Source organism: Raphanus sativus, chromosome 9, assembly GCF_000801105.2.
Source record: "Raphanus sativus cultivar WK10039 chromosome 9, ASM80110v3, whole genome shotgun sequence".
Taxonomy (NCBI): Eukaryota; Viridiplantae; Streptophyta; class Magnoliopsida; order Brassicales; family Brassicaceae; genus Raphanus; species Raphanus sativus.
The window spans coordinates 20,723,807-20,747,635 of record NC_079519.1 but is presented as its reverse complement, the minus strand read 5'-3'; the positions used below and the strand labels follow the sequence as shown (position 1 = coordinate 20,747,635).

At 32.3% G+C, this 23,829-nt stretch overlaps 2 protein-coding genes across 2 annotated transcripts; both read right to left on the bottom strand.

The window, feature by feature from the left end:
- Positions 1 to 5,146: 5,146 nt before the first annotated feature.
- LOC108826086 (pectinesterase inhibitor 9) lies at positions 5,147 to 5,962 on the bottom strand. The gene has a single exon (XM_018599460.2). It carries the CDS (start codon positions 5,933 to 5,935, stop codon positions 5,318 to 5,320), a length of 618 nt encoding a protein of 205 aa, XP_018454962.2. The 5' UTR covers positions 5,936 to 5,962; the 3' UTR covers positions 5,147 to 5,317.
- An 11,067-nt stretch (positions 5,963 to 17,029) lies between these two features.
- Positions 17,030 to 23,602, bottom strand: LOC108824949 (F-box protein At4g00893-like). The gene is made up of 2 exons (XM_056994882.1): positions 23,549 to 23,602; positions 17,030 to 18,140 (listed from the first exon to the last, which is right to left on the bottom strand). The coding sequence occupies exons 1-2, from the start codon at positions 23,575 to 23,577 to the stop codon at positions 17,030 to 17,032; spliced, it is 1,140 nt and encodes a 379-aa protein (XP_056850862.1). The 5' UTR covers positions 23,578 to 23,602.
- Positions 23,603 to 23,829: the final 227 nt, after the last annotated feature.

The window sequence follows — 23,829 nt, the reverse complement described above, 5'->3', positions numbered from 1 at the left end:
ATTTGTGTTTTGAAATCTGATTCGGATGCGAAGTCAGACCGGTAAATCCGATGATCAATATATAATCCAGTTTGGATTTTAGAAATAAAAATATTATACAAAAATTTGATACCAAAAAAAATCATTAAAACTTAGAATCTAACTACATGTTCGACCACTGGTTAATCCACCCATAATTTTACAAATCAAGTGATGAAGATTACATTTGGAAACAAAATATAAATAATTTGGATGTTTGTTATTCACAATATCTCTCATTTAGTATAAAAAGCAGCCGGATTGAACATGGTAAAATTTATTTGGAAACATATTAGTTGATTTAGTAATATCGAATATTTTAATCCGTATGTTTTAAATTCTATTTTATATGTATAATTAATATTCCACATTGATTATTGGTTTGGATACACTTATAAAGATATTCCGTTTGGATTCAGAATTAATTGATTTGGTATATATAGACGGTTTGAATTCTATACATAGAGAATTAGGGGGGTGTATTCAACCGAGAGTTTGAGGTGATTTGTATTAAAATGACAAATTCACTGTTATTCAAACATGAATTTTAAAAACTCATTTAAAATCCACTGTTATTGAACTTGACATTTTATAAAGTACTCCGAAATCCACTGTTATTGAAAATATTTTAAGTTGTGGAGTTTTAAACTTTTGAGGTGATTTTAGGGTATTTGGGTGGAGTTTCTTAGTTAAAAAATTAAAACTCAAATCCCATAGTTTTAGGTGATATTCTAGAGTAGTTTAACAACAATCACCTAAATCTCTGCAACTTATTAAAATCATCTAAAACTCCATTAAAAATCAAATCACATCAAATGTTAAATTGAATACACCCTCCTTAATATGTATAGATATCTCAGTTATGCTTACAATAATATATAAGTGTCAGTAAACTTTATATTATACGTTACATTAACTATATCGACTACTTTTAGACATGTATATCTTGATTGGTTTATTAAAGAAAGTTGTATATTGCTCCAATTCCAAGTTCCTTTGATTTGTTTGCAGGATAACAATGAATATTTTCGATATTGATTTAATATAGAAGTGAATCAGGTGTCTTTTTAGTTCAAAATATATTTTAAGAAACTCCATTAATTGTTGACAAAAGAAAAAGAAACACATTAATCTAACTGGAAAATACAAGTATTAAAATAGAAAATTTAATTTAATTTGTAGTGGCATGATAATGTAAATAACTATGAAAATTAATGGACAATTTTAAATGGTAATTTTCTTTTAATAATACAAATTTGGTTGAATAACAAGTACACAACACAATGGGAAGTGAAAGGGAAGCAATAGCACTAAAAACATCATAAATTATACATTTAAATGCATGTTTTGTAAATGAGGCAATAAGCTAGTTTTCTATCTTTCACATATGGTACCTAATTCGTGTACATGACCACTCTCAAGTCCACTTCTACCAGGGCCGTCTCAAACTTTAGACATACCATGTTCAAAATAAAAAAATAAGATCCTTTTTAACAATCTGAAATCTTTGATTTTTTTTTACAAAATATGATTATAATATAAAATAAATTTCATCAATTTAATTATTTTATATCTAAATAAAATCATTTTCTAGTTTTAATGCAAAATTATTGATCAAATAATTGAACATGATTCTTAGCATCTTTCAAAGCAAAATCATCGATCAAATCATCATAATCTATAAATATAGTAGAGTAACAAAACCTGGATAGTAAGCTATATACTCTTGATTGGACAAGTCATTTTTTACTCTTGTCAACAAAAGTTGTACGTTAGTTTTCTTTTTTTTTGTGTTTGCTATTTCTAATTAGAAAATGGTGAAAAAAATATATTTTGATATCTGTATTTATAATCACTAATTGACAATTGTTTCCTAGACATAATCAATTAGTATATTAACTTTATATACTACCATTGAATATTCAAACACACATTAACAACTATTTCTTACTTTCCAAAATATATAATTGATATAAATACTAATTACTTCCTAATTTATTGCATTATTAGTTGGTTATATAAAAAAAATAAAAAATGTAATTTACATTTATTGGTTGTAAATACAGAACCTAAATTTAAATATAGTTATTGTGATCTTTTAATAAAAATATTATTTTAAATTTATAACTATACCTAAAACAAAAAAAATTATAGACCCTCTAAAAGTTTTGGACCATGTTCGACCGTTCCACTTGCACGTGCTAAAAGACGGCCCAGACTTCTACTTGTGCTATTACTTTCCCAAAAGCTAATAATTTGAAAGTTTATTTAAATTAACTAAAGAGCACTCAAATAGCCTAACAATTGATAAGATCTTCCCACCTGCTCCCAAACTGCCAAAAGTTATGTAGCTTATGTGTAAAGAGGTAATGCATTCTCTCATCATGGATATATCACAGGTTATTCAAATCTCATTATGCTCAACCTTTATATCTGTATGTTATGACTTTTATATATAATATAAAAGAAATAAAAACTTCAAAAGCAGCACTTGTCATTTGAGATGGTTCAAAACGGTAGAAGCACAATTCAATTATTTACGATTCTTGGCATATATGATTATTTGGAAGAATAGCTTATTCTATAGTTTAATTTCACTTAATATGTTTTTTTCCCGCATAAATCCGAAAGTATATTAGAACCAGTTAATTAAGAACCCTAATTAAAGTAATTAACTTAAAGATAAAATAAAGTAATTAACTCAATCGGTTTGATTAAGAAACCCCAACCCCGAATACAATGAGTAAATTTGAGAGACCTGGACAAAAAAAAAAATAGAAGAACACTTTCTTGATATTGTCAATTGGGCTGTCAAAGTCCATTTGGACTGTCCAAATAGACACACCAGTCCAAATGGACATTATTTTTTTTAAGCCCAGATTGTACCAGACTAAATTGTCCAGACCAAATTGGCCAATTTCAAATGGGCATTCCGTAAAGCCCAAATACAATCTCTACTTTAACATCCAAAAAATTCATTTTTAACAAAAAAAAACATAATTTCATTGTTTTTTAATTCAAAAGTATAGATACGCTTTGGCGAGAAAACTTGATTTTACGGTTTTTACGGGAAAACTCGATTTTACGGTTTTGGCGGGAAAACTCGATTTTACGGTTTTGACGGGAAAACTAAAAATTCGATTTTATGATTTTGGTGAGAAATCTCAATTTTACGGTTTTGGAAAAAAAAAACTTGATTTCATGGTTTTGGTGGGAAAACTCGATTTTTACGATTTTGGCGGTAAATCTCAATATAACGGTTTTGGAAAAACTCGATTTACAGTTTTGACGGAAAAACCCAATTTACAGTTTTGACGGGAAACTCGATTTTACGGTTTTGACGGGAAAACTCAATTTTACGGTTTTGGCGGGAAAACTCGACTTTACGGTTTTGGCGGGAAAACTCGATTTACAGTTTTGATGGAAAAATTAGATTTACAGTTTTGACGGGAAAACTCTAAAACTCGATTTTAAGATTTTGGCGGGAAATCTTCATTTTACGGTTTTAACGGGAAAACTCAACTTACGGTTCTGTCAAGAAATCTCGATTTACGGTTTTGGAGGGAAAACTTGATTTTTGCCTCAAAATAAAATCCTATGACTTTTGTATCATTTGGCCGCCCATGTCCATTTAGGTTAAGACAATTAGATTTGGGTCTAATTGGTTAAACCCAATTAGACATTTTTATTTGTTGGTCTAATTTGGTTTAGTCCAAATGGGTTTGGACATGGGTGACCAATGACATGATGTCCAAATTGACATCCCTAGATATTGATGAAGACAGTTTGTTCTCTAATTATACGAGCAGAAACTCCATATCTCCGTTTCTTAATTGTGCATTGTTCCCTTGTTTGTAGGATTGGTTAATCATCCACTTATGTATCTTCCCTTTTGTTAGAAGTGACAAGATAATAATGGAAAACTGAACTTTGAAAGCAGTTTATCGCATAAGCTTTTGGGAGTATTGGGACCAAACATGTATATATTGGCACACTGCGCCATGATGTGGGTTGGCCAAAGCTTTTGGAGGTCGAAAACGATATCTTGTTGTTTTAATAACTTTTTTTTCCAGTTCAAACTATAATGATAGTCTATGAAATTATTAGGGGTGGGCAAAAAAATGAACCGAACCTAAACTGATTCAAACCAAACCAAACTAATTATAGTTTATTTCGGATGAAGATGTTCTAGAACTGAATTAACCAAACCGAATCCGAACCGAACCAAACCGAACTCAAAACTGAATTCATAAAATAATTGAAGTTCCACTCTTACTACCTATAATATTTATACTAGGCTCAAAGATAATAATCTAAAATAAGTAGAACAATTTTGCTATATTAGTTTCACATTTAAATACAAATAGTTTAGTGATTTAGTATCAAAGATTTGATTAAAAAACATCCTCAATTATTATATGTAAACCGAAGGCACCTAAAATATAAACTAAATTTCGCTAAAAACAAGAATTCTCCATAACATCTCTTTCTCTGTGTCTCCTACATAATTTTCTATTTATTTTAGTTGAATTTGGTTTGATTATTTTCTTATAAATTATTTTGTGATTTTTAAAAGTTTTTGTTCAATTTTATATTGAATTTATTCCACGTAGTTTATTTTTTATTGTGACCAATGTGATGATTTCATGATCATGTATTGTTTCAAAATTTGATTTCTCTTAAAAATAAACCAAAAGAATCTGAACTATATACAAACCGAACCGAATATAAACTGAACCGAATGTAAACTGAACCGAAAACAAACTGAACCAAAACCGATCTAAATCAAATAATTATGGTTTACATCAGCTGGAAAAAATCCTAGAACTGAATTAGTCACACCGAACCGAATCCGAACCGATAAAATAACCTTTTCCAAAAAATGATCCTAAGCAACGGTTTAAGGCTCTAAAACGTTGATCTTTGCCACTGAATCTTTTAGAAGTACATAATACACAGTTATATACTTTTGTTAATTTTTTTTTATTAAGTCTTTGTTAAATATTTATAGTCTCCAACATTTCGTGGCCCGGCTATGTATAAAAATAAGAGTTTTAGTTAAATAAAAACGAGTCGATCTAACTCGTAATTTCGTGCCTTTTTTTTTCTTTCATAAATCCAGTCATCATCATTGTCAACTCTTTTCAACACCATGGTAAAGGCATAAACATCACAGTAATACATATACAAATACATAATATCACTAAAAGACATAAAACAAAACCAGAAGGAAAAAAAAAAGGAAGAAACGACATAACCTTATTTAGGACCGAATATTCCTTGAATTCATTAGTCGAGTCTATAATTTATGAGCTGCAAACCGGTTTACAAGAGCCAAGGCATTACTAGTAACTCGAGCCACATGAACAACTCTTCTTCTAATCGCCGATTTCACCACACCATCCATAACCTTTCCATCGAACCCATCAAGACACGTTGTCTCATCGGTTAAAGCAGCACTAACCCAAGTTTCAACGTTACTTAGCCGCCACAAGAACTCATCCCGACTACGACCAGATCGACCCACTTGTTTCATTTCCCTCATTGACTGAGCCAACATCCCTAAGCCATCTCCAAGATTTTCAACACAATCCTTAACGGCTAAGTACTCTCTGCGTTTGATTCTTCTTGCTTTGGTCAGCTTAGCTACATAGACAGTTGTGGACCGAACCCGGACTAGAGTAACGGCTAAAGCGGTTCGAGCTAACCGGTTTTCGTTGTGGCTGATCTTGCTGGCGAAAGGCGCGAGGCATTTGATGCAGAGTTTAGGGTAACGCGTGGTGTGGCATGAGGATACAATGAAGTTGATGCTATTGTTAGGGTTTGGTGATGATGAAGTTTTGGCTATGGGGGATTGAGAAAGTAGTGGAAGAAAAAGTAGAATGCAATAACAAAGATGGGTCAGCTTTGGTTCCATTTTGTGTTTGTTGAGTGTTTCAATCCACTTTATATTAATTCCGGAACATTACAACATATATTCGTAGCCACGTGTCATTCATTAAGATGATTTTTAGAATGCTTAGAAAAATAAGTTGGTTCATATAAATATACTAGGATAAAATCTTCGCATTGGTGAATTTATATGAAAATTATTTAAGAAATATTGTATGAAAAATAAAATTTATTTTCTTGATCGAATTAATACTTTTGGCCCTTAAACAATTTTTTAAAAACTTTTTTGTTAATTACATTATTTGTTTATTGATGAGCTGATCCCATTTTTAAAAATATTTTAGGTTCAAAATAACTTATTACATAAGAACCTAACGTTTAGGCCGGAGAATCTCAGACCTACTATTTGGTTACAATGAAACTATGCGAGCTCAGTTTTATATCATAACTTAGCAATTTAAAAGTTAATTATGGTTATAAAAAATTTACATTCACGTGTCAATCCTATCTATCTTTAATATTTTTCTCTTTTTATGTCGTTTTTTATTTTGGTTATTGATCGATATAATATTGATTTTAGATTTTATTCTCATTCTGTTCTTTTGTTTTGGCCTGAGATTTAGAAATATTTAAGATTTAAAATAATTAAAAAGATACATACTTAGGTAAAGATTTGCGTTTTATGCAGAATAGATATTTTATATTTATTTTATGTTTTCTGCATATTATGAAATAATAAAATAATAATTATATAATAAATAACTAAGATGAGTTACTATTATGTAATAAATTGGCATGCGCATATAAGTTAAACAATCACTCTTGTTTGTTCGCAATCATTTTAGGGTAAATATATCAAAATGATCAATATTATCGGGGAATTTTTAAAAATACCACTTTGAAGGTACCATTATTCATCTTTACCACCACTAAAGACACATTTTCAAAAATACATTATTCATTAAAAGGTTAAAACACTCTTATATCCTTGTTTTATATGCTTTTCAAAATTCTAACCCCAAACTCTAAATCCTAAACCCCTAACTCTAAACCCTAAACCCTAAATTCTCAACTCTAAACCCTAAACCCTAAACTCTAAACCCTAAATTCAATACCCTAAACCTTAACCCCTAAAACTTCAACTATAAACCCTAAATCCTCAACTCTAAACCTTAAACTATATACCATAAACCCTAAAACATAAAATCTAAACCCTAAACCTTCAAATCTAAACCCTTCATTAAAAATGGTGGTAAAAGTGGTTAGTGTAAACATGAAAAGTTGTACTATAAAAATGGTATTTTAGCAATTTCCTAATATTATCTATGTATATGATGTATAATTAAATTTAAATGATATTAACCTAGATATATAGTATATTTATAATATGGATATATCTATATATATTAAATGATGTTTCTACTCATATGATTTTATGATTATTTGCATATTTGTGTACCAAAATCTTACACCAACAATTTTTTTTAATGTGGGATGTTTAGTGGTTTCAATAATTCATAATCATTTAAAAAGCCAATGAAGATTTTAAAATTAAAATATTAACTTTTAAATATATGTTCGTGCAAATATCAAATATAAGTATGTATTTTCATATGAGGTGTAGTTTAATTTAACCGATATGAAATATATATATATATATATATATATATATATATTAACATAAACTCCTATTAAAATAAAATTATTTAGTCATATGGTTTTATAATCATCTAATCTATTAAAAGGTGAGAACAAATATAAACTACCCCTTAGTTTTCACAATTATTTACAATGACATGCCATTGAAGTTATTAATTAACTTACTTTTTAGGATTTTTTGTTTTTTATGTATAATTAATGCATTTCCAAAATCGAATTCTAACTAAAAAATATGAAAACAATAATTAAGAAACATAACATATAGTATTCATTGTTTGTTTCCTATTTTATTATTTATGTGTGTGTTTTGAAATAATTAATAAACCTAGCTTTAAATAGTTAATGAAAAATATTGTTTTTAAATTTATGTAATTATGTTTTTATTATTTATTATTATTAACTAAAAATAAAAGTCACATAAAAGAATTGTTTATATATTATAGAAATATACTATGTTACATATATATTGAAGAAGAAGAACTCCACTAATTTTGATCTGTACATAGGCAACCAGCCATCTTTCGAGCAACAAACATGACTTTCAGCTATCTCGGGCAGATTCAGTGTGTAGCTTTTCCAGTGTAAAGGATCGAAGAGATCAATCGAGTTGCCACTGTAAGGAATGGACATAACCCACAGATACTTTTTAACAACCCGAACATACTCAGTTACGCCATGCCTTGCAGACAGCAGATGCAAGGATGTTATCTTTTAACAAAAGATATGACAGTACCAATTCCAAAGGCATGATAAGGTCAGCAAAAGTGAGAACCGAATTGCTCCAAGGCCCATTGCTGTTGTTGACATCTTCTTTCGATTTATATATATACTAGTGGTTTGCCCGCCCTACGGGCGGGGCGGTTGTGTTTTGTTGTAATTTGTGTTTTGATGGTATTATCTGTTTTTGTTTGATGTTTATTCTGATTCGAGTAAATTTAACATTTATTCAGAAAAAAAAATTAGTTACATTTGAGATCATGAAGCATTACTTTGATTGATGAGGATGATAATCGCTATATCGTTTAAGTGGTGGGGATATAATGAAAAAGTACTATGTGCATAGTTTATAATAGGTTCGGTAGTGTTTCAAAAAAAAAAAGGTTCGGTTTTTAAAGTTTAAATTTAGATATTTGTTTGAATTTTTATTATATGCTAATGAAATAATTTGATCGATAGTATTTTTAAATATTAAACATTCATATTAAAACTCTATAAACTCTATCTTATATGTACTTCCTACAGCATTCGATCGTCTGCTATGTACTGCTATGTACTTGATAGCAAGAGTTAGAATTTTTAAGGATACTTAATAATATAGTTGATTTCTTCTACGTCTTATAACAAAGAGAAAACCATGTGAAGAAATAAATTTGCAATAATAACTCAAAGATCCACCACTACATTGAGTTTAATAATGTAAAATAGAAAGTGACCCTATTAGATTATTTGAAGCAAATGGAGTGTGGATTTTCCTTATCACGTGGAGCTATGTCTTGTGTGCCTTCTTTTCCACTCTCATTTAGATCAAGCTTCGTATTGTTTGCTGAGCATAACAACAAAAAGGCCGAGCATAACAAATGGCCCAATGACCCACTTAAAAGAAACATAAACATCCCACCTCGTGTCTTCTTGTTAGGCAGGGAAAAAAATTTATCACAAAAGAGGAATAAAGAAAAGATAGGACGACACATGGCGCGATTTGGAAGTAGGAGTGCTGAGGTGGATGCCTGTGGAGAGTTTCTGTTCAACTTTATTAATATAGATAGATAAAAAAACTTTAAACCAACGAACTTATTATATATATGGGGTTGATTTTGGAACCATAGCACATGAAAAATATATTAGGTAAAGATGTTTCAATTAATATTAGGTAAAGATGTCTCTAATTGAAAGCAGGTAAATTAGGCTGTATAACATTCCTAACTATTTTAGCTAATTAAAAAAATTTCTAACCAAGTTTAAATCCATATATTCAGTATCTTCATAATCTTTGGTATAACAATAATATTTAGAAATTTAAACAAAAATCAATTAAAATTAAATATTATACTAATAAATCAATTAAGTTGACATATACAATCGGCGAAGGCTGTTATGATCCTTCCTAACATGATTTATAAAATATTTTCACAGTACATATACCTTTTCTATTTTGAAAACTATGGATACATCTATATAAATTGAATATTCTATGGAATAAATTTCCTAAAATATTTTTGTTTTCTTACAAATGTTATAACTAATGTATCAATTTTTAATACCATACTAACTCATATTTATATATTTACTTACTTTTAATTCAGAATTTTTTATAGATATTTTATACATAAATATAGTTATACAAATTTTGGATTTGTTTATATTATGTCTAATAAATAACAGTCATGAAACACACGCGCTAGTCAGACACCTCTACATTCGAAGATAGAAGCGCTTCTCTAGGCAATGGAATGCATGAGGAATCTACGACAATTTGATGTCACATTTGCAATGGATTGTTCTCAGTTGATGAAAATTGTTTCAGAACCAAAAGAGTGGCCAGCCTTTACAAGTTATTTGGAAGATTTTACGAGATTTAAGAGAAGTGTCAACAGTTCTAGAATCTGTGAATGATGTCTGAGATGTTGGAGCATTAGTTCAGTGGGGTAAAGAAGATACATAAGATGAAGAAGAAAACTCTAACTCTGATAAGACTGAGGCAGTGGAAGTTACTGCTGAACAGCCTAAGGAAGATCAAAGTAGTGCTCAGAACGTTCATCGACGTAATTGGAACGATGAAGGAAGAAGAACTTGTGGTGTCAAGATGAACTTTAAAGAGATGGTTTAATATACTTATTTTGTTTCTATCTTTGAACCAAAATATCATTTTGAGGCACTCGTTGAAAAGGTTTGTATCCAGACTATGCAAGAAGAACTTGAACAATTCATCAGATATGAAGTATGAGAACTTTTAGAGAAGTCGACAAATAAAAACATTGTGGTAACCAAATAAATTTTCAAGAAAAATATTGATGAGAATGGTGTTTTTGTCAGGAACAAGTCAATGCTAGTTGCTTAAGGATACTCCCAGATCGAGGGAATTGACTTTGAAGAAACATTGCTCTAGTAGCAATACTTGTGTCCATCAGGTTGTTCATCAGAATGACGCGTATCAAAAGAGCATAAGGTGCAGTCTCATCAAGGGGATATCGATCACAAGACACATAGACTCTTACGCATTCAGATTTATGATCACACGACAGTGTTATTTCGATTTTTTCCTCTCTATTTTCTCGTTTCACTTAATCGATTTCTCTCTACTTTGCAGGGTATCATTTTATTTTTTATATTGATTGTAGTGTATCTTTTATTTTTTATTTCTTTATTGGACATGCTTCCATGACACAAGCACTAATGGTGGTTGCCACTAAGAACCTGATTCACTTTTTTTTTTTTGCATTTATCATTTATCCTTTTGAACTGTTTTATTTTTACCTTGAAGGAAAGAGAAAGGGGAACATACTCACACTAACTAGATTCTCCATTCTTGTCTAAAACGTACCTAAACCTGCAATGACTCTAAAATGACTTGAAACCACATTAAATACTCTAAATAAGATTTATAACATGGTAAGAAACTCATAAAAACCATGATATATCAACATTACATAAAGTATGTACTTCTTTTGAGATCAGAAGATTTTCGCTTTAGAGAGAGAAACTTTTATCCCTAGGAAGTAGTTAAGTTCACCAATATTTAAGGAATGCACTTGTGGCTTCAATACACGAGAATGACAATCATACCTTGATGTTGTATGTGGAAGAAGATGAACAGTTTTTGTTATTGTATTTCATTCTATTATATGCAAATAGAATAGAAATGTAAACAATGTGTTTTTTTCCGTATTTTGTTAGGCGTTTGATTCTGTTACTATACTATTTTATCATGTTCTATTCTATTTGACGGTTACTAAAAAGTGTTCTATTTTGTTTAGAAATATATTTTGTAGTTTTATTATATTATATTCTAACTATCTTAACATGTTTTTAATCTGTAAAGATCATATTGTGATCTATATTGTATAGTTTGTTATTACATAATATAATTTAATATTACATAATATTATGTACTTTTAAATTTTCATATTTGGGTCTATGATCCATATTTGGGTTAGGGTTTAGTGATTAGAGATTAAGGTTTAGTATTTAAAAGATGAAAGGGTATGGTTGGGGTCAGCCTTAACTTTTTACATGTAATCACAAACATTTTATAATTTCACCAATATGTACTATGTTATTTATTTGGGTTTAGAGTCTATATTTGGGTTTAGGGTTTATATTTGGGTTTAGGGTTTACTGATTAGAATTTAGGGTTTAATATTTAGGGGTTGTGGTGGGATTAAGGCTAACTAGAGTTGGGATATGTTTAGTATTTAAAAGATGTATGTAGAGTTATATTCTTATACTATTTCAGTGATATGGAATAGAATATCCGGTGCATATGTATGTGGTTAATAAATGTATAGTTTATATTTGGATTTGGTTTTAATGATTAGAGTTTAAGGTTTAGAATTTAAAGATTGAGATAATATTTAATATTTAAGAATTATGAATGGAGTTATAATCATATACTACTTTGTACATGTGGAATAGAGCATTCAGTACATATATGTGGAATGGAGCTATATGACGTGGATGATTCCTTCTTCTTTCGTATAAAATAGTTTAGATACACTTGACCATATATTAAATGGATTATGTAGACACACAAAGCTCATTTTTACCAGGTAATGGTTAAGAGGAAGGATATAACCGGAAGAATTATGGTGTAAATGTTAGTTTCTTTATTATGTCAAAATCATTGCCACTCAACTTATTTATCTTCTAAGGTCCTGATTAGCAAAGCAGATAATAAAGCAGTATCAATATGTTATAGAAGCATTATGCTGCAGAAGCTGTATGCTTTTGCTAAATTGTTTAATAATTGAATGGTAGAGCAGTATGAACATGCTATTTAAAATTATTATAAAAGTTAGTATATAATGTATAATATATTTATTTATAATGAATATATTTCTATTATAAAAACAAAAGGTATATAATTAATTTATTTTATTTACTAATTTCAAAATTTTGTTTATATAAAAAATATTATTTTAAAAATAAATTTTACAATTAAAATATTTTAAAAATAATATTTTACATTTTAAAATATAATTATGTTATATATTAAATGTGAAATATTATTTTTCAAAAAAGATATTTATATTGTAAATTTGTTTTAGAAATCAAAATGTCATTTTGGGATATAAAAATAAGTTTATGATATTATTAAATAAAATAAATGAACTAATTATATATTTTTCTTAAATTTATAATTTATAAATGCAAATGCTTTTCTAAATGATTCAAATGAAAGCATTTGCCGAAAAGCATTTGGAAAGCATTAGCATTTATTAAATGATTTTCTAAATGCTTTACTAACAAATGTTAATCGGATAATGTAGCATAATGCTTTACCAATCAAGGTCTTATAACTAGTTGGCAAATAAGCCCTTGAAAGTAATCGTTAATTTAAGACAGTCACTACCAGTTATGACATGCATCAGATCAATAAATCCTACAAGTTTATAAAAAGCCCTAATTTTCATAGTGGGAGTTATAAAATATTGATGTAAACATTTGCCACAACTCTATTATGAGCCATATCTGACCAATAAGCTCCATTATAACGAATGCTGAATGTGCCCTACTGGTTTTTACGTAACCGTAAAAGCCCTAACTCTTTCATAATGGGCGTAATTATCTTTACAGGAAATTCAGTGGTCACGAACTCCACTTAAGATTGTGGATATGTCTTAAAACCCTAAATTGAGCAGGTATTTCTGAATAATTGTGAAACTACATATAAAAGCTCCAACTCAGATTCAGCCGAAATTAACAAATAACAAAATCTAACTGCTTCCTCAAATCCTGAAAATACTATGTTAGATTGTGAGACACGAAGATAATGTACTAATAACATCGCAGGAACCTTCATTTTCAATCTAAGAGATTATTGAGAGAGTCAGAGTGTGTATGACAAAGAGAGAGAGATAACTCACAAGATAAGTTTTCCTGTCCGACCAGTCATCTTTATTTACGGCGATAAGATAAAATGACACAAGATTTTTTTTCTTTTGACACACGAATGTTTTGTGACTAGTACTTATAACAGATTTATAATAGACCAAACGTCACGACTGGAGTTCTGTAGCAAACGCTAACGCTAGTTTGTAAAAACTACCAAACGCTATAAAGCTGACGCAAAGCTCCAAGCGTTTTATCTTTTACATTATTTATGACTTTTTACAAACAACATATATTATTTATTTAAATAATCTTGGGTTTAAACCTTTATCATATATAGATATATACTAGAAGGAACAGTGACAATGATATTTCTCGCCTTCTTGTGCAAAACATCATGAAATAGCAAATGAAGTTATGAGATACTAAATAATTTAATAAGAACAACTAAATTATTCTCTGAGGCAGTAAGTAATTTATTAGGATAACCTTTATATATGGTTAATTTTTACTTTCAATCTCAAAATTAGAGGCAAGCAAAAAAAATATGAACCAAAAATATAAAGCGAACAGACTCAAAAAAATTAAACCAAAAATAAAACCGAGCTAAATGTAATATAAATATTCTAATGGGTTTTGTTTATTGTATTTAGGGTTTTTTGTTTTAATATCTGACTGGAATCTCAAGAAAAAACTTTAACTTTTCTGACAAACTCCTACCAAATCCATAACTGTTCTCAAATAAGTATTCAAAATATTCAAAGATCTATATAAATATCTAAAAATAATTATACACAATATGAATAAATAAATAAATATCATTTAATATATATACAGATACATATATATTTGGTATTTCATCATAACTCATGTTTTGTATGCTACATAATTTTTTCGTTTTTAAAATTTTAGGCAATTATAGATTTTAAAAAGTTTTTACTAATATAAATGGATATTCAAACCCTCAACAAAAAAAAATGGATATTCAAACCCGAACCGAACTCACAAAAATTCGAAAAGTTCGAATTGAGAACAGTTCTATAATGAATATATACATAAGTGAAGCTCATAATCTATACTCCAAAAACCTCTGAAATCTGAATAAAATTGAACTTAATCTGAATGGATATCTCATATCCGAACACAGATAAGATCATAAGACTTACTCATAATCTAAAAGAACTATAATAATAAATGGGTTAAAATTGATTCACTTACAACTGCAAAAATTACATGTACGGAGTTGGAACTGTATGCATTATATTAGTCATGTTGTCTATTTTTCCTAAACCAAAGTGATTGAAGTCCCTCCACACAATTAATATTTTTTTTTTGAAATTAAACACAATTAATATTTTGGTGTTAAATTTTAGGATGAATTTTCTAAATAACCAAATTCTGATCAAAAAATAAATATTTAACACTGATTTTAACACAATTAAGTAACTATCATTTAGCACTCCTTTCTTTAGGTAATGACCATTTCAGTTGCAAGTTACCGGTTAAAGTAAGAGAGGATATGACATGTCTTTTTTTTTCTAAAGTAAAAAATAATCACCATTATGAATCTCTGAGATTATATTTTTTTCTTCTTCTAAATACTCCGCAAACATGTGAATCAAAGAAAGCCACATCGCCTTGGTTAAATATGGTTAATAATAAGGCTACATCACACACATACAAACCACATCATCCAAATTATATGAGGCCACATCACGCACTTACAAACCACATACGGTTTATTGTTTTCAGTAAATATGTCAACCCACATCCGAGATATAAACAGTTTCTCCCATTTTCAAATAATAACATTCACTAGGTTCATAATACCTACATAGTGGATATAGTATAGTACATTTAGATGGTGGTTATAGTATACAACATGGTGAATATAGTATATTAGATGGGGTCGTAACACTAATACAAGTAACATAGTAACGAGGGTGAGTTAGAGAAACTCAATCCAGATGATAAAACTATACCATAACCCGTAAATGTCAACCCACATCCGAGATATAAGCAGTTTCTCCCGTTTTCAAATATTGATAGTCACCAAATTATTACATTTTTAAGTAGTATAGAAATATGTCACAAATAGTATGGTAACCTTACATAAATAGCTACATTAAAGAATATCTACTATACTATTTCGTTCACCGAATATAGTATAGTCGGCGAGTTCATCTTCTTCAATTCTTCTTTTTCTAAACGTGTTGATACATCTTCACTTCGTTCACAGTCGTTATTCTTCACCACCATATAAAGATCATCTTTATCTTTTCTTCTTTTTCCGACACAGTGACATTTTCTTTTACCATTAGCGCCATCTTCTACGGTGCCATCTTCTCCCAAACTCAATTTTGTAAGCCCATAATCTTTGTTTCTTCCTTGCTTTGAGATGATGTGGTGTGTGTTTGTACGTATGAAGAAGAAACAGAGATTTTGTAGAAAGAGGAAGAAGAAGAGAAGAAATGTGCATCAATTGTAACCATAAATTACTTTTCAGATTTATTATTATTATTATTAATCTATTTTTTTTTTTTGTTCTTGCAGGTTTTACAGGTTGCATCTGAGGGCAATATGACTATATTATGTATAAGAGGTAAGTTGTATAGGTGAGAATTTTTTTAGATACTTAGTGAATTATCTTTTGTTTGATGGTTGTTGAGTGCAATTTCCCTAAATTTTATAATATCCCTGAATTCTGAAAAAAAAACAACAATGGTGCATTAGTTAAACACATTCTTCACTTTTTTCCAAGAGAATTTTATTATTGAATTTGTTTAAACTTGAAAGATTTAAAGATGTGTGGTAAGAAAGAAGAGAACTCTTAAGTACAAAAATAAAATTAAATTAAAATTTACACTAAAATCTTAGATGTAAAATCGAAGAAATTACTGGTCTCCGGCAAAGGTCCCAACGACCTGATCATTCAAATTTAATGCACAATAAAATATGTAATAATAATAACGCCGAATTGAATCCGCAAGGATGAGATACACACTTCACTTCTCAGATGACATTAAATATTACTTCCATAATAAATACTATATAGATTATTATATTTAATAGTTGCAGATGCAGGAGAAAATATTACTTCCATGATGAAGTTTGGAACTATATGTACTGTACTTTTTATATTAGAACTTGTTATTCTTTTTTATTTTTTTGCTAAGTGAACTTTTTATTATTCTATGATATACACACCTTTTACATATCAGAAAAGACATTGAGGAGCTTTATATAAACAAAGTGAATTGTCTGAAAATCACCATATGACAAAATAATACAACAATTTGAAATTTAAACATATGCTAAAATTTCACATCTCCGAATGTCAAAGTTTGAAAGTGTAGTCTTTATGTTTTCGCACATGCAATGATCAATGCATATATAAAACTATAACAAAACCTCAAAGCGCAATAGTTACCTTTGCCTTCCCTTTTCTTAGCTTAAAATCTAAAACATCCTTGCACGGTGGTGGTTCGATCCAAAGACCCTCAACAAAGTTTGGCTCATCCAGCATTTGTGATACTATTAATGGTTTTAGAAGCCTACCTTCACGAAACGAGTAGAATTCACATTGCATGCCATATGAACCATACTTCGCTAAATAAACACTGTTCCTCAACCCTAAAACATCCATTCTCGTCACAGAGGAGTAGCGACTTGCAAAGATTGTTAACCCGTCAAAAGTAGCACTACTTATCTCCTCCCATTTCGAAGAAGATAATTTATACACCTTTGGTGTAACGCTTCCACACGCATACATGAGAAAGAGCTCTCCTTTCTGCTCCATCAAGTAAAAAAACCTCCCATGGGGACGTCTATATTCATCCCAGGCTTGATGATTCAGTGTGCGGGTAGCTGGGTCAAATTCAAATAAAATTCCTCCCGTAAAATAAAAAAAGTGATCATTGGCATAGATGAGGTTGCTATGCCTAAAGGGGTCAAAATCAAGGGAGAAAGGAAATTCCATAGTAATCCACTCAGTTGCTCCAGGATAGCAAATTCTTATGGACAGGAGATATTTCAACGAAAAATTTAACGTGACTGACACACAAGTACCCGATGTAGGGGCAGAAGAGAAAGCAATCTTCTGAAATTGCGAGTTATACTTTGGCAATGTTATGAGCTCCCGAGTGTACGGATTGAAGAAGAACAAGTCCACAAGGTTTGTTCTGCGCATAAGCAACCAGCCATCTTTCGAGTAACAAACAAAGCTTCCATCCATCTCGGGAAGATTCAGTGTGTACCTTTTCCACGGTAAAGGATCGAAGAGATCAATCAAGGTGCCACAGAGAGGAATGTAGATAACCCACGGATGCTTTTCAACAACCCGAACATACTCAGCGGCCGTACGCCATGCCTTGCAGACAGCAGATGCACTAATGTTATCTTTTAACAAAAGAAATGACAGTATCAATTCCAAAAGGCATGATGGAAGGTCAGAAAAAGTAGGAACTGAATTACTCCAAGTCCCATTGTTGTTGTTGTTGTTGTTGTTGACATCTTCCTTCGACCTATATATATACACATTTGGATAAACAATGTTAAACCAACGAACTCATGTATGTTGATAAGCTTGAATGACTTGGAGATAAAGCTATTTCCAATTGTGATAAGCATAAGTCTTAAGTGTTTAGGTAGTTGTTGATTTACCTTTATCGTGTGGTGTTAGGACTTTATGAGTCCTATATAATGATATGTCGATGGAATGACATATGTGTGAGTTTTGTGATTTAAGACTTTGTGTTGTGCTTTGATATATTGAATAAGAGAAGGACTTCTTGTTCTATAGGTTTTTCTTGTGATTCTATATTTGGTATCAGAGCCAAACAAAAAGAATCCTTTAACCTGCATACGATCATGGGAGATGCTAAAGATGCAATCGTTCTACACAAAGAAGATGGACGACCTTCTATCAAATACCCGATGTTAACGTCTACTAATTACGCCGTCTGGACCATGAGGATCAAGATAGCATTGAAAGTCAGCGAAGTTTGGGATGCAGTAGACCCTGGAACTAACGACGAGAAGAAAAATAACCTGGCAATCGCACTACTTTTCCAGTCCATCCCGGAAGCCTTGATCATACAAATCGGCAACTGCAACACTGCAAAAGCATTGTGGGATGCAATAAAAACAAGGCATGTGGGAGCTGAGAGAGTACAAGAAGCTAGGTTGCAAACCCTAACATCGGAATTTGACAAACTTAAGATGAAAGAAGATGATTCAATCGATACCTTTGCTGGCAAGTTATCTGAGATTTCTTCAAAATCTGCAGCTTTGGGAGAAACAATAGAGGAGTCGAAGCTTGTTAAGAAATTCTTAAAGTGTTTGCCAAGGAAGAAATACATTCATATGGTTGCTTCCCTTGAACAAATGCTTGATCTTAAGAAAACAGGTTTCGAAGACATTATAGGAAGACTAAAAGCGTTTGAAGAGAGGGTGGCCGATGATGATGATGATACACATGATGATACCGGAAAATTGATGTATACCAATAGTGAATCAGGCAACGAAAGCTATGGTCGTGGACGAGGACGCGGTGGAAGACTTAGCAGTCGAGGAAGAGGTCGTGGTCGCTTTAGCTCGTTCCAACAACAAAGAGATGCTTATAGGCAAGGTCGTGGAGGTGATTTATCACACATTACCTGTTTCAGATGTGATAAACTTGGCCATTACGCCACAGATTGTCCTGAAAAACAGCTAAAGCTCCAAGAGACCATTGAGAAAAAGGATGACGAGACACATGAAGCTGATACTTTGATGATGAACGAGATAGTTTACTTAAACGAAAGGAAGGTTAACCCTCAAGCCTTCGAAACAGAGTCAGATACCAGTGATGTTTGGTATTTAGACAACGGTGCTAGTAACCACATGAGTGGAAACCGTTTGTTCTTTTTTGAGCTAGACGAGACGGTCACCGGGAAGGTGCGTTTTGGGGACGATTCAAAGATTGACATATTGGGAAAAGGCTCTGTCCGTTTCATAGTCAATAATGGTGAAAATAAGATATTGAAGAATGTATACTATATACCTGCACTAAAGAGTAATATCTTTAGTTTGGGACAAGCTACAGAAGGAGGTTGTGAGATACGTATGAAAGATGACGTCTTGAGTCTTCTTGACAGACACGGAAAGCTTATGGTCAAAACAACAAGATCAATGAATCGTTTATACAAAGTCAAGTTGATAGTTGATCAACATCAGTGCTTAATGGTGAAGAACTGCAAGGATCCTGCAGTATGGCACTCTCGCCTTGGCCACATCAACAAGGAGACAATGCGAATGATGATTAGTAAAGAACTCGTGTCTGGAGTTACAAACGACGGACAAAACACTGATCCTTGTGTAACTTGTCTACGGGGAAAGCAAACCAGGCAACCCTTTCCTCAAGAAACTTCTTACCGAGCATCAAAACCTCTAGAACTTGTGCATGCAGATCTATGTGGACCTATTACTCCTCCAACACCGGCTCACAAGCGGTATGTTTTCGTCCTCATAGACGATCATACACGTTATATGTGGACTATACTCTTGCAAGAGAAAAGTGAGGCGTTTGAAAAGTTTAAGAGGTTTAAGACGTTGGTTGAACAAGAGACCAGAACCAAGTTGCAAACCTTAAGGACAGATAGAGGAGGAGAATTCACAAGTCACGAGTTCACTGCTTATTGCGATCAGAACGGGATCAAATGACACTTGACGGCTCCTTACTCACCACAGCAGAACGGAGTAGTGGAGCGCCGGAACCGAACATTACTGGAGATGACAAGAAGCATTCTGAAGGGGATGAGTGTGCCCAATGAGTTCTGGGGAGAAGCGGTCAGACACACAACTTATTTAATCAATAGAGTCGCCACACGATCACTTCATGGAGTAACACCTTATGAAGCTTTGAGGGATAGAAAACCAAACCTATCTCACCTTAAAGTATTTGGATGCGTATGTCATGCGCGAACAGAAACACCTGGGAGGAAGAAACTTGACGATAGATCCAGAACTCTAGTCCATTTAGGAACAGAGCCGGGATCAAAGTCATATCGACTATACGACCCCGTTAGCAAACGTATAGTCGTGAGTCGTGATGTTATATTTGAAGAAGGAAAAGAGTGGTCCTGGAACAAGAAAAGCAGTGATGTCAGGGCTGGAGAATTTGATGTTCATATTCGGAGGATCAGTGACAAAACAGAGGATAAAACAGAGGATATTGATGATGTTGGTTTGACCGATGAGGAATCTGATGAAGATAACGGAACCGAAGTGGAAGAAGAGCAGGAACAAGACGAGCATGTGTTAAGAAGAACGACAAGAGTTTCTAAAACCCCTATACATCTTAATGACTATGTACTCTTAGCCGAAGTTGAAGGTGAGCAACTACTACTGCTTATTAATGACGAACCGTGGGACTTTAAGGAAGCTGCAAAGCTGGACGTATGGATCAATGCCTGCAAGGATGAGATTTACTCAATTGAGAAGAACAACACTTGGGACCTTGTCGAACTACCAGCAGGAGTGAAGCCAATCGGTTTGAAGTGGGTCTTTAAAATAAAACGTAATGCAGATGGAACGATCAGTAAGTATAAAGCTCGTTTGGTGGCTAAAGGCTATGTCCAGCGTCACGGTGTGGACTACGATGAGGTATTCGCTCCGGTAGCACGGATTGAAACTATAAGGTTGATCATAGGGCTTGCAGGATCACACAGTTGGGAGATACATCATCTAGATGTAAAGACCGCGTTTCTTCACGGAGAGCTAAAGGAAGAAGTATTTGTGACACAACCTGAGGGTTTTATTGTTGCAGGAGAAGAGCACAAAGTATATAAGCTAAGGAAGGCTCTCTACGGTCTACGACAAGCTCCTAGAGCCTGGAACATAAAGCTAAATCAAATACTACGTGGCTTGAAGTTTCACAGATGCTCGAAGGAGCCTTCTCTGTATCGCAAAGAGGAAAACGGGGAGCTCCTGATTATTGTGGTTTATGTGGATGACCTTCTAGTCACCGGTTCATCACTGAAATCAATACAAGCTTTTAAGCTTAACATGGCTGCTAAGTTTGAGATGAGTGATCTCTGGAAACTAACATATTACTTAGGTATTGAGGTGTTGCAACTCAACGATATAATTATACTTAAGCAAGAGAGATATGCACAAAGGATACTTGAAGAAGCCGTAATGAGTTCTTGCAACTTAACTCACGTTCCAATGGAGTTAAACGCCAAGTTCTCTAAAGCTACAGATGAAGAGAAGATTGATGAAAAGATATATCGTCGTACAATTGGATGTCTGCGGCTATTTACTTCACACTCGTCCAGACTTGTCTTTTGCAGTTGGCGTTCTTAGCCGTTTTATGCAGGATCCTAGGACGTCTCACGGAGCAACTTTGAAGCAGATTCTACGTTATCTTCGTGGTAGATGTTCACTTGGTTTGTGCTACTCGCAAGGCAAAGGGACGAAGTTAACTGGCTTTAGTGATGTGTCACACAATGTAGACGAGGACGATGGTAAAAGTACCACAGGGCACATCTTCTATCTTGGACAAAGCCCCATCACGTGGTGCTCAACCAAGCAGGAAGTCGTGGCTCTTTCTTCATGTGAGGCCGAATTCATGGCCGCAACAGAAGCTGCTAAACAGGCGGTGTGGCTACAAGAACTGTTGAGTGAAGCTGTGGGAGAAGAAAGCAAGAAGGTGCTTATAAAGGTTGACAACAAGTCTGCAATCGCGCTTACTAAGAACTCTGTATTTCACGGGAGAAGCAAGCATATACATAGGAGATTCCATTTTATACGGGAATGCGTCGAGAATGAAATGATCGAGGTTGAACATGTAGCTGGCGTGTTACAGAGAGCAGATATCCTTACTAAGTCACTTGGAAGGTTGAGGTTCAAAGAGATGAGGGATCTGATTGGAGTTGAAGATGTGAGTGATGAGAAGATCAAGCTTAAGGGGGAGAATGTTGATAAGCTTGAATGACTTGGAGATAAAGCTATTTCCAATTGTGATAAGCATAAGTCTTAAGTGTTTAGGTAGTTGTTGATTTACCTTTATCGTGTGGTGTTAGGACTTTATGAGTCCTATATAATGATATGTCGATGGAATGACATATGTGTGAGTTTTGTGATTTAAGATTTTGTGTTGTGCTTTGATATATTGAATAAGAGAAGGACTTCTTGTTCTATAGGTTTTTCTTGTGATTCTATAATGTATGGGTTTGCTTTTGGAACCATAACACATTGAATATCATTAGATTACAAAGATTTCTCAAACTGAAAGTTATCGCTTAAGACAGTCACTTGTAGTTATGACGATGCATCAGAACATTATAATTTAAAAAAGAAAAAAAGTTTCTACAAAACCCTAATTTTTCATACTGGGAGTTATAATATTCGAGGTAAATATTAGCCACAAACTCCATTATGAGGCATCTAACCTCTAGCTTCATCATGTATACATGCAGAATTTCAAGGGAAATAAATGTGCCCTACTGTTTTTGTACATACTCGTAATAGCTGTTTCAGTGGTCACAAAATCTAATTAAGATTGTGGAAAAGGCTTAAACCCCTAAATTCAGCAGATATATCTAAAAGACTGTGAAACTACATTTCCTTGGTAAATTTGTGAAACTACTTTTAAAAGCTCAATTTCGATTCAGCAGAATTTAACAAAGCACCAATCTATTTCTTCCTCAAATCCTGACAATATTATGTTAGATTGTGAGACACGAAGATTTTATGTGTCAGTAACGTCACAGGAATTAGTTAAATTAAAAATGTTGCAGGAAACTTCATTTTCAATATCTGAGATCACTGAGAGTGTGTGTGAGAAAGAGAGAGAGAGAGAGAGAGAGAGAGAGAGAGAGAGAGAGAAGAGAGAGAGAGAGAGAGAGAGAGAGAGAGAGAGAGAGAGAGAGAGAGAGAGATAACTCACAAGATAAGCTTTTCTCTCTGACCAGTCATCTTGATTTACGGAGATAAAATAAAATGACACAAGAATGTTTTGTGACAAGTAGTAATAATTGTTTATAATAGTCCCAAATGGCTGTACTTAGACATTGTGGTTAGTCCATTTAGCTTTAACTGTCTTGGGCTTAAGTACGTTTAGGTTCAAGCAGGTCCGAAAATCCAAAACATATTTTAATTTATTTTGCTTTTAAAATATTTTATTTTGGAAGATAGATTTATTAATACACATAAACACAGTAATTGGTG

Excerpts from the sequence above, each read along its gene's own strand:
- LOC108826086 (XM_018599460.2), bottom strand. The coding sequence starts at position 5,935 with ATGGAACCAAAGCTGACCCATCTTTGTTATTGCATTCTACTTTTTCTT.
- LOC108824949 (XM_056994882.1), bottom strand. The coding sequence starts at position 23,577 with ATGACTGGTCAGAGAGAAAAGCTTATCTT. Across the intron at positions 18,141-23,548 it reads CAGAGAGAAAAGCTTATCTT|GTCGAAGGAAGATGTCAACA; the intron begins GTGAGTTATCTC and ends GTATATATATAG.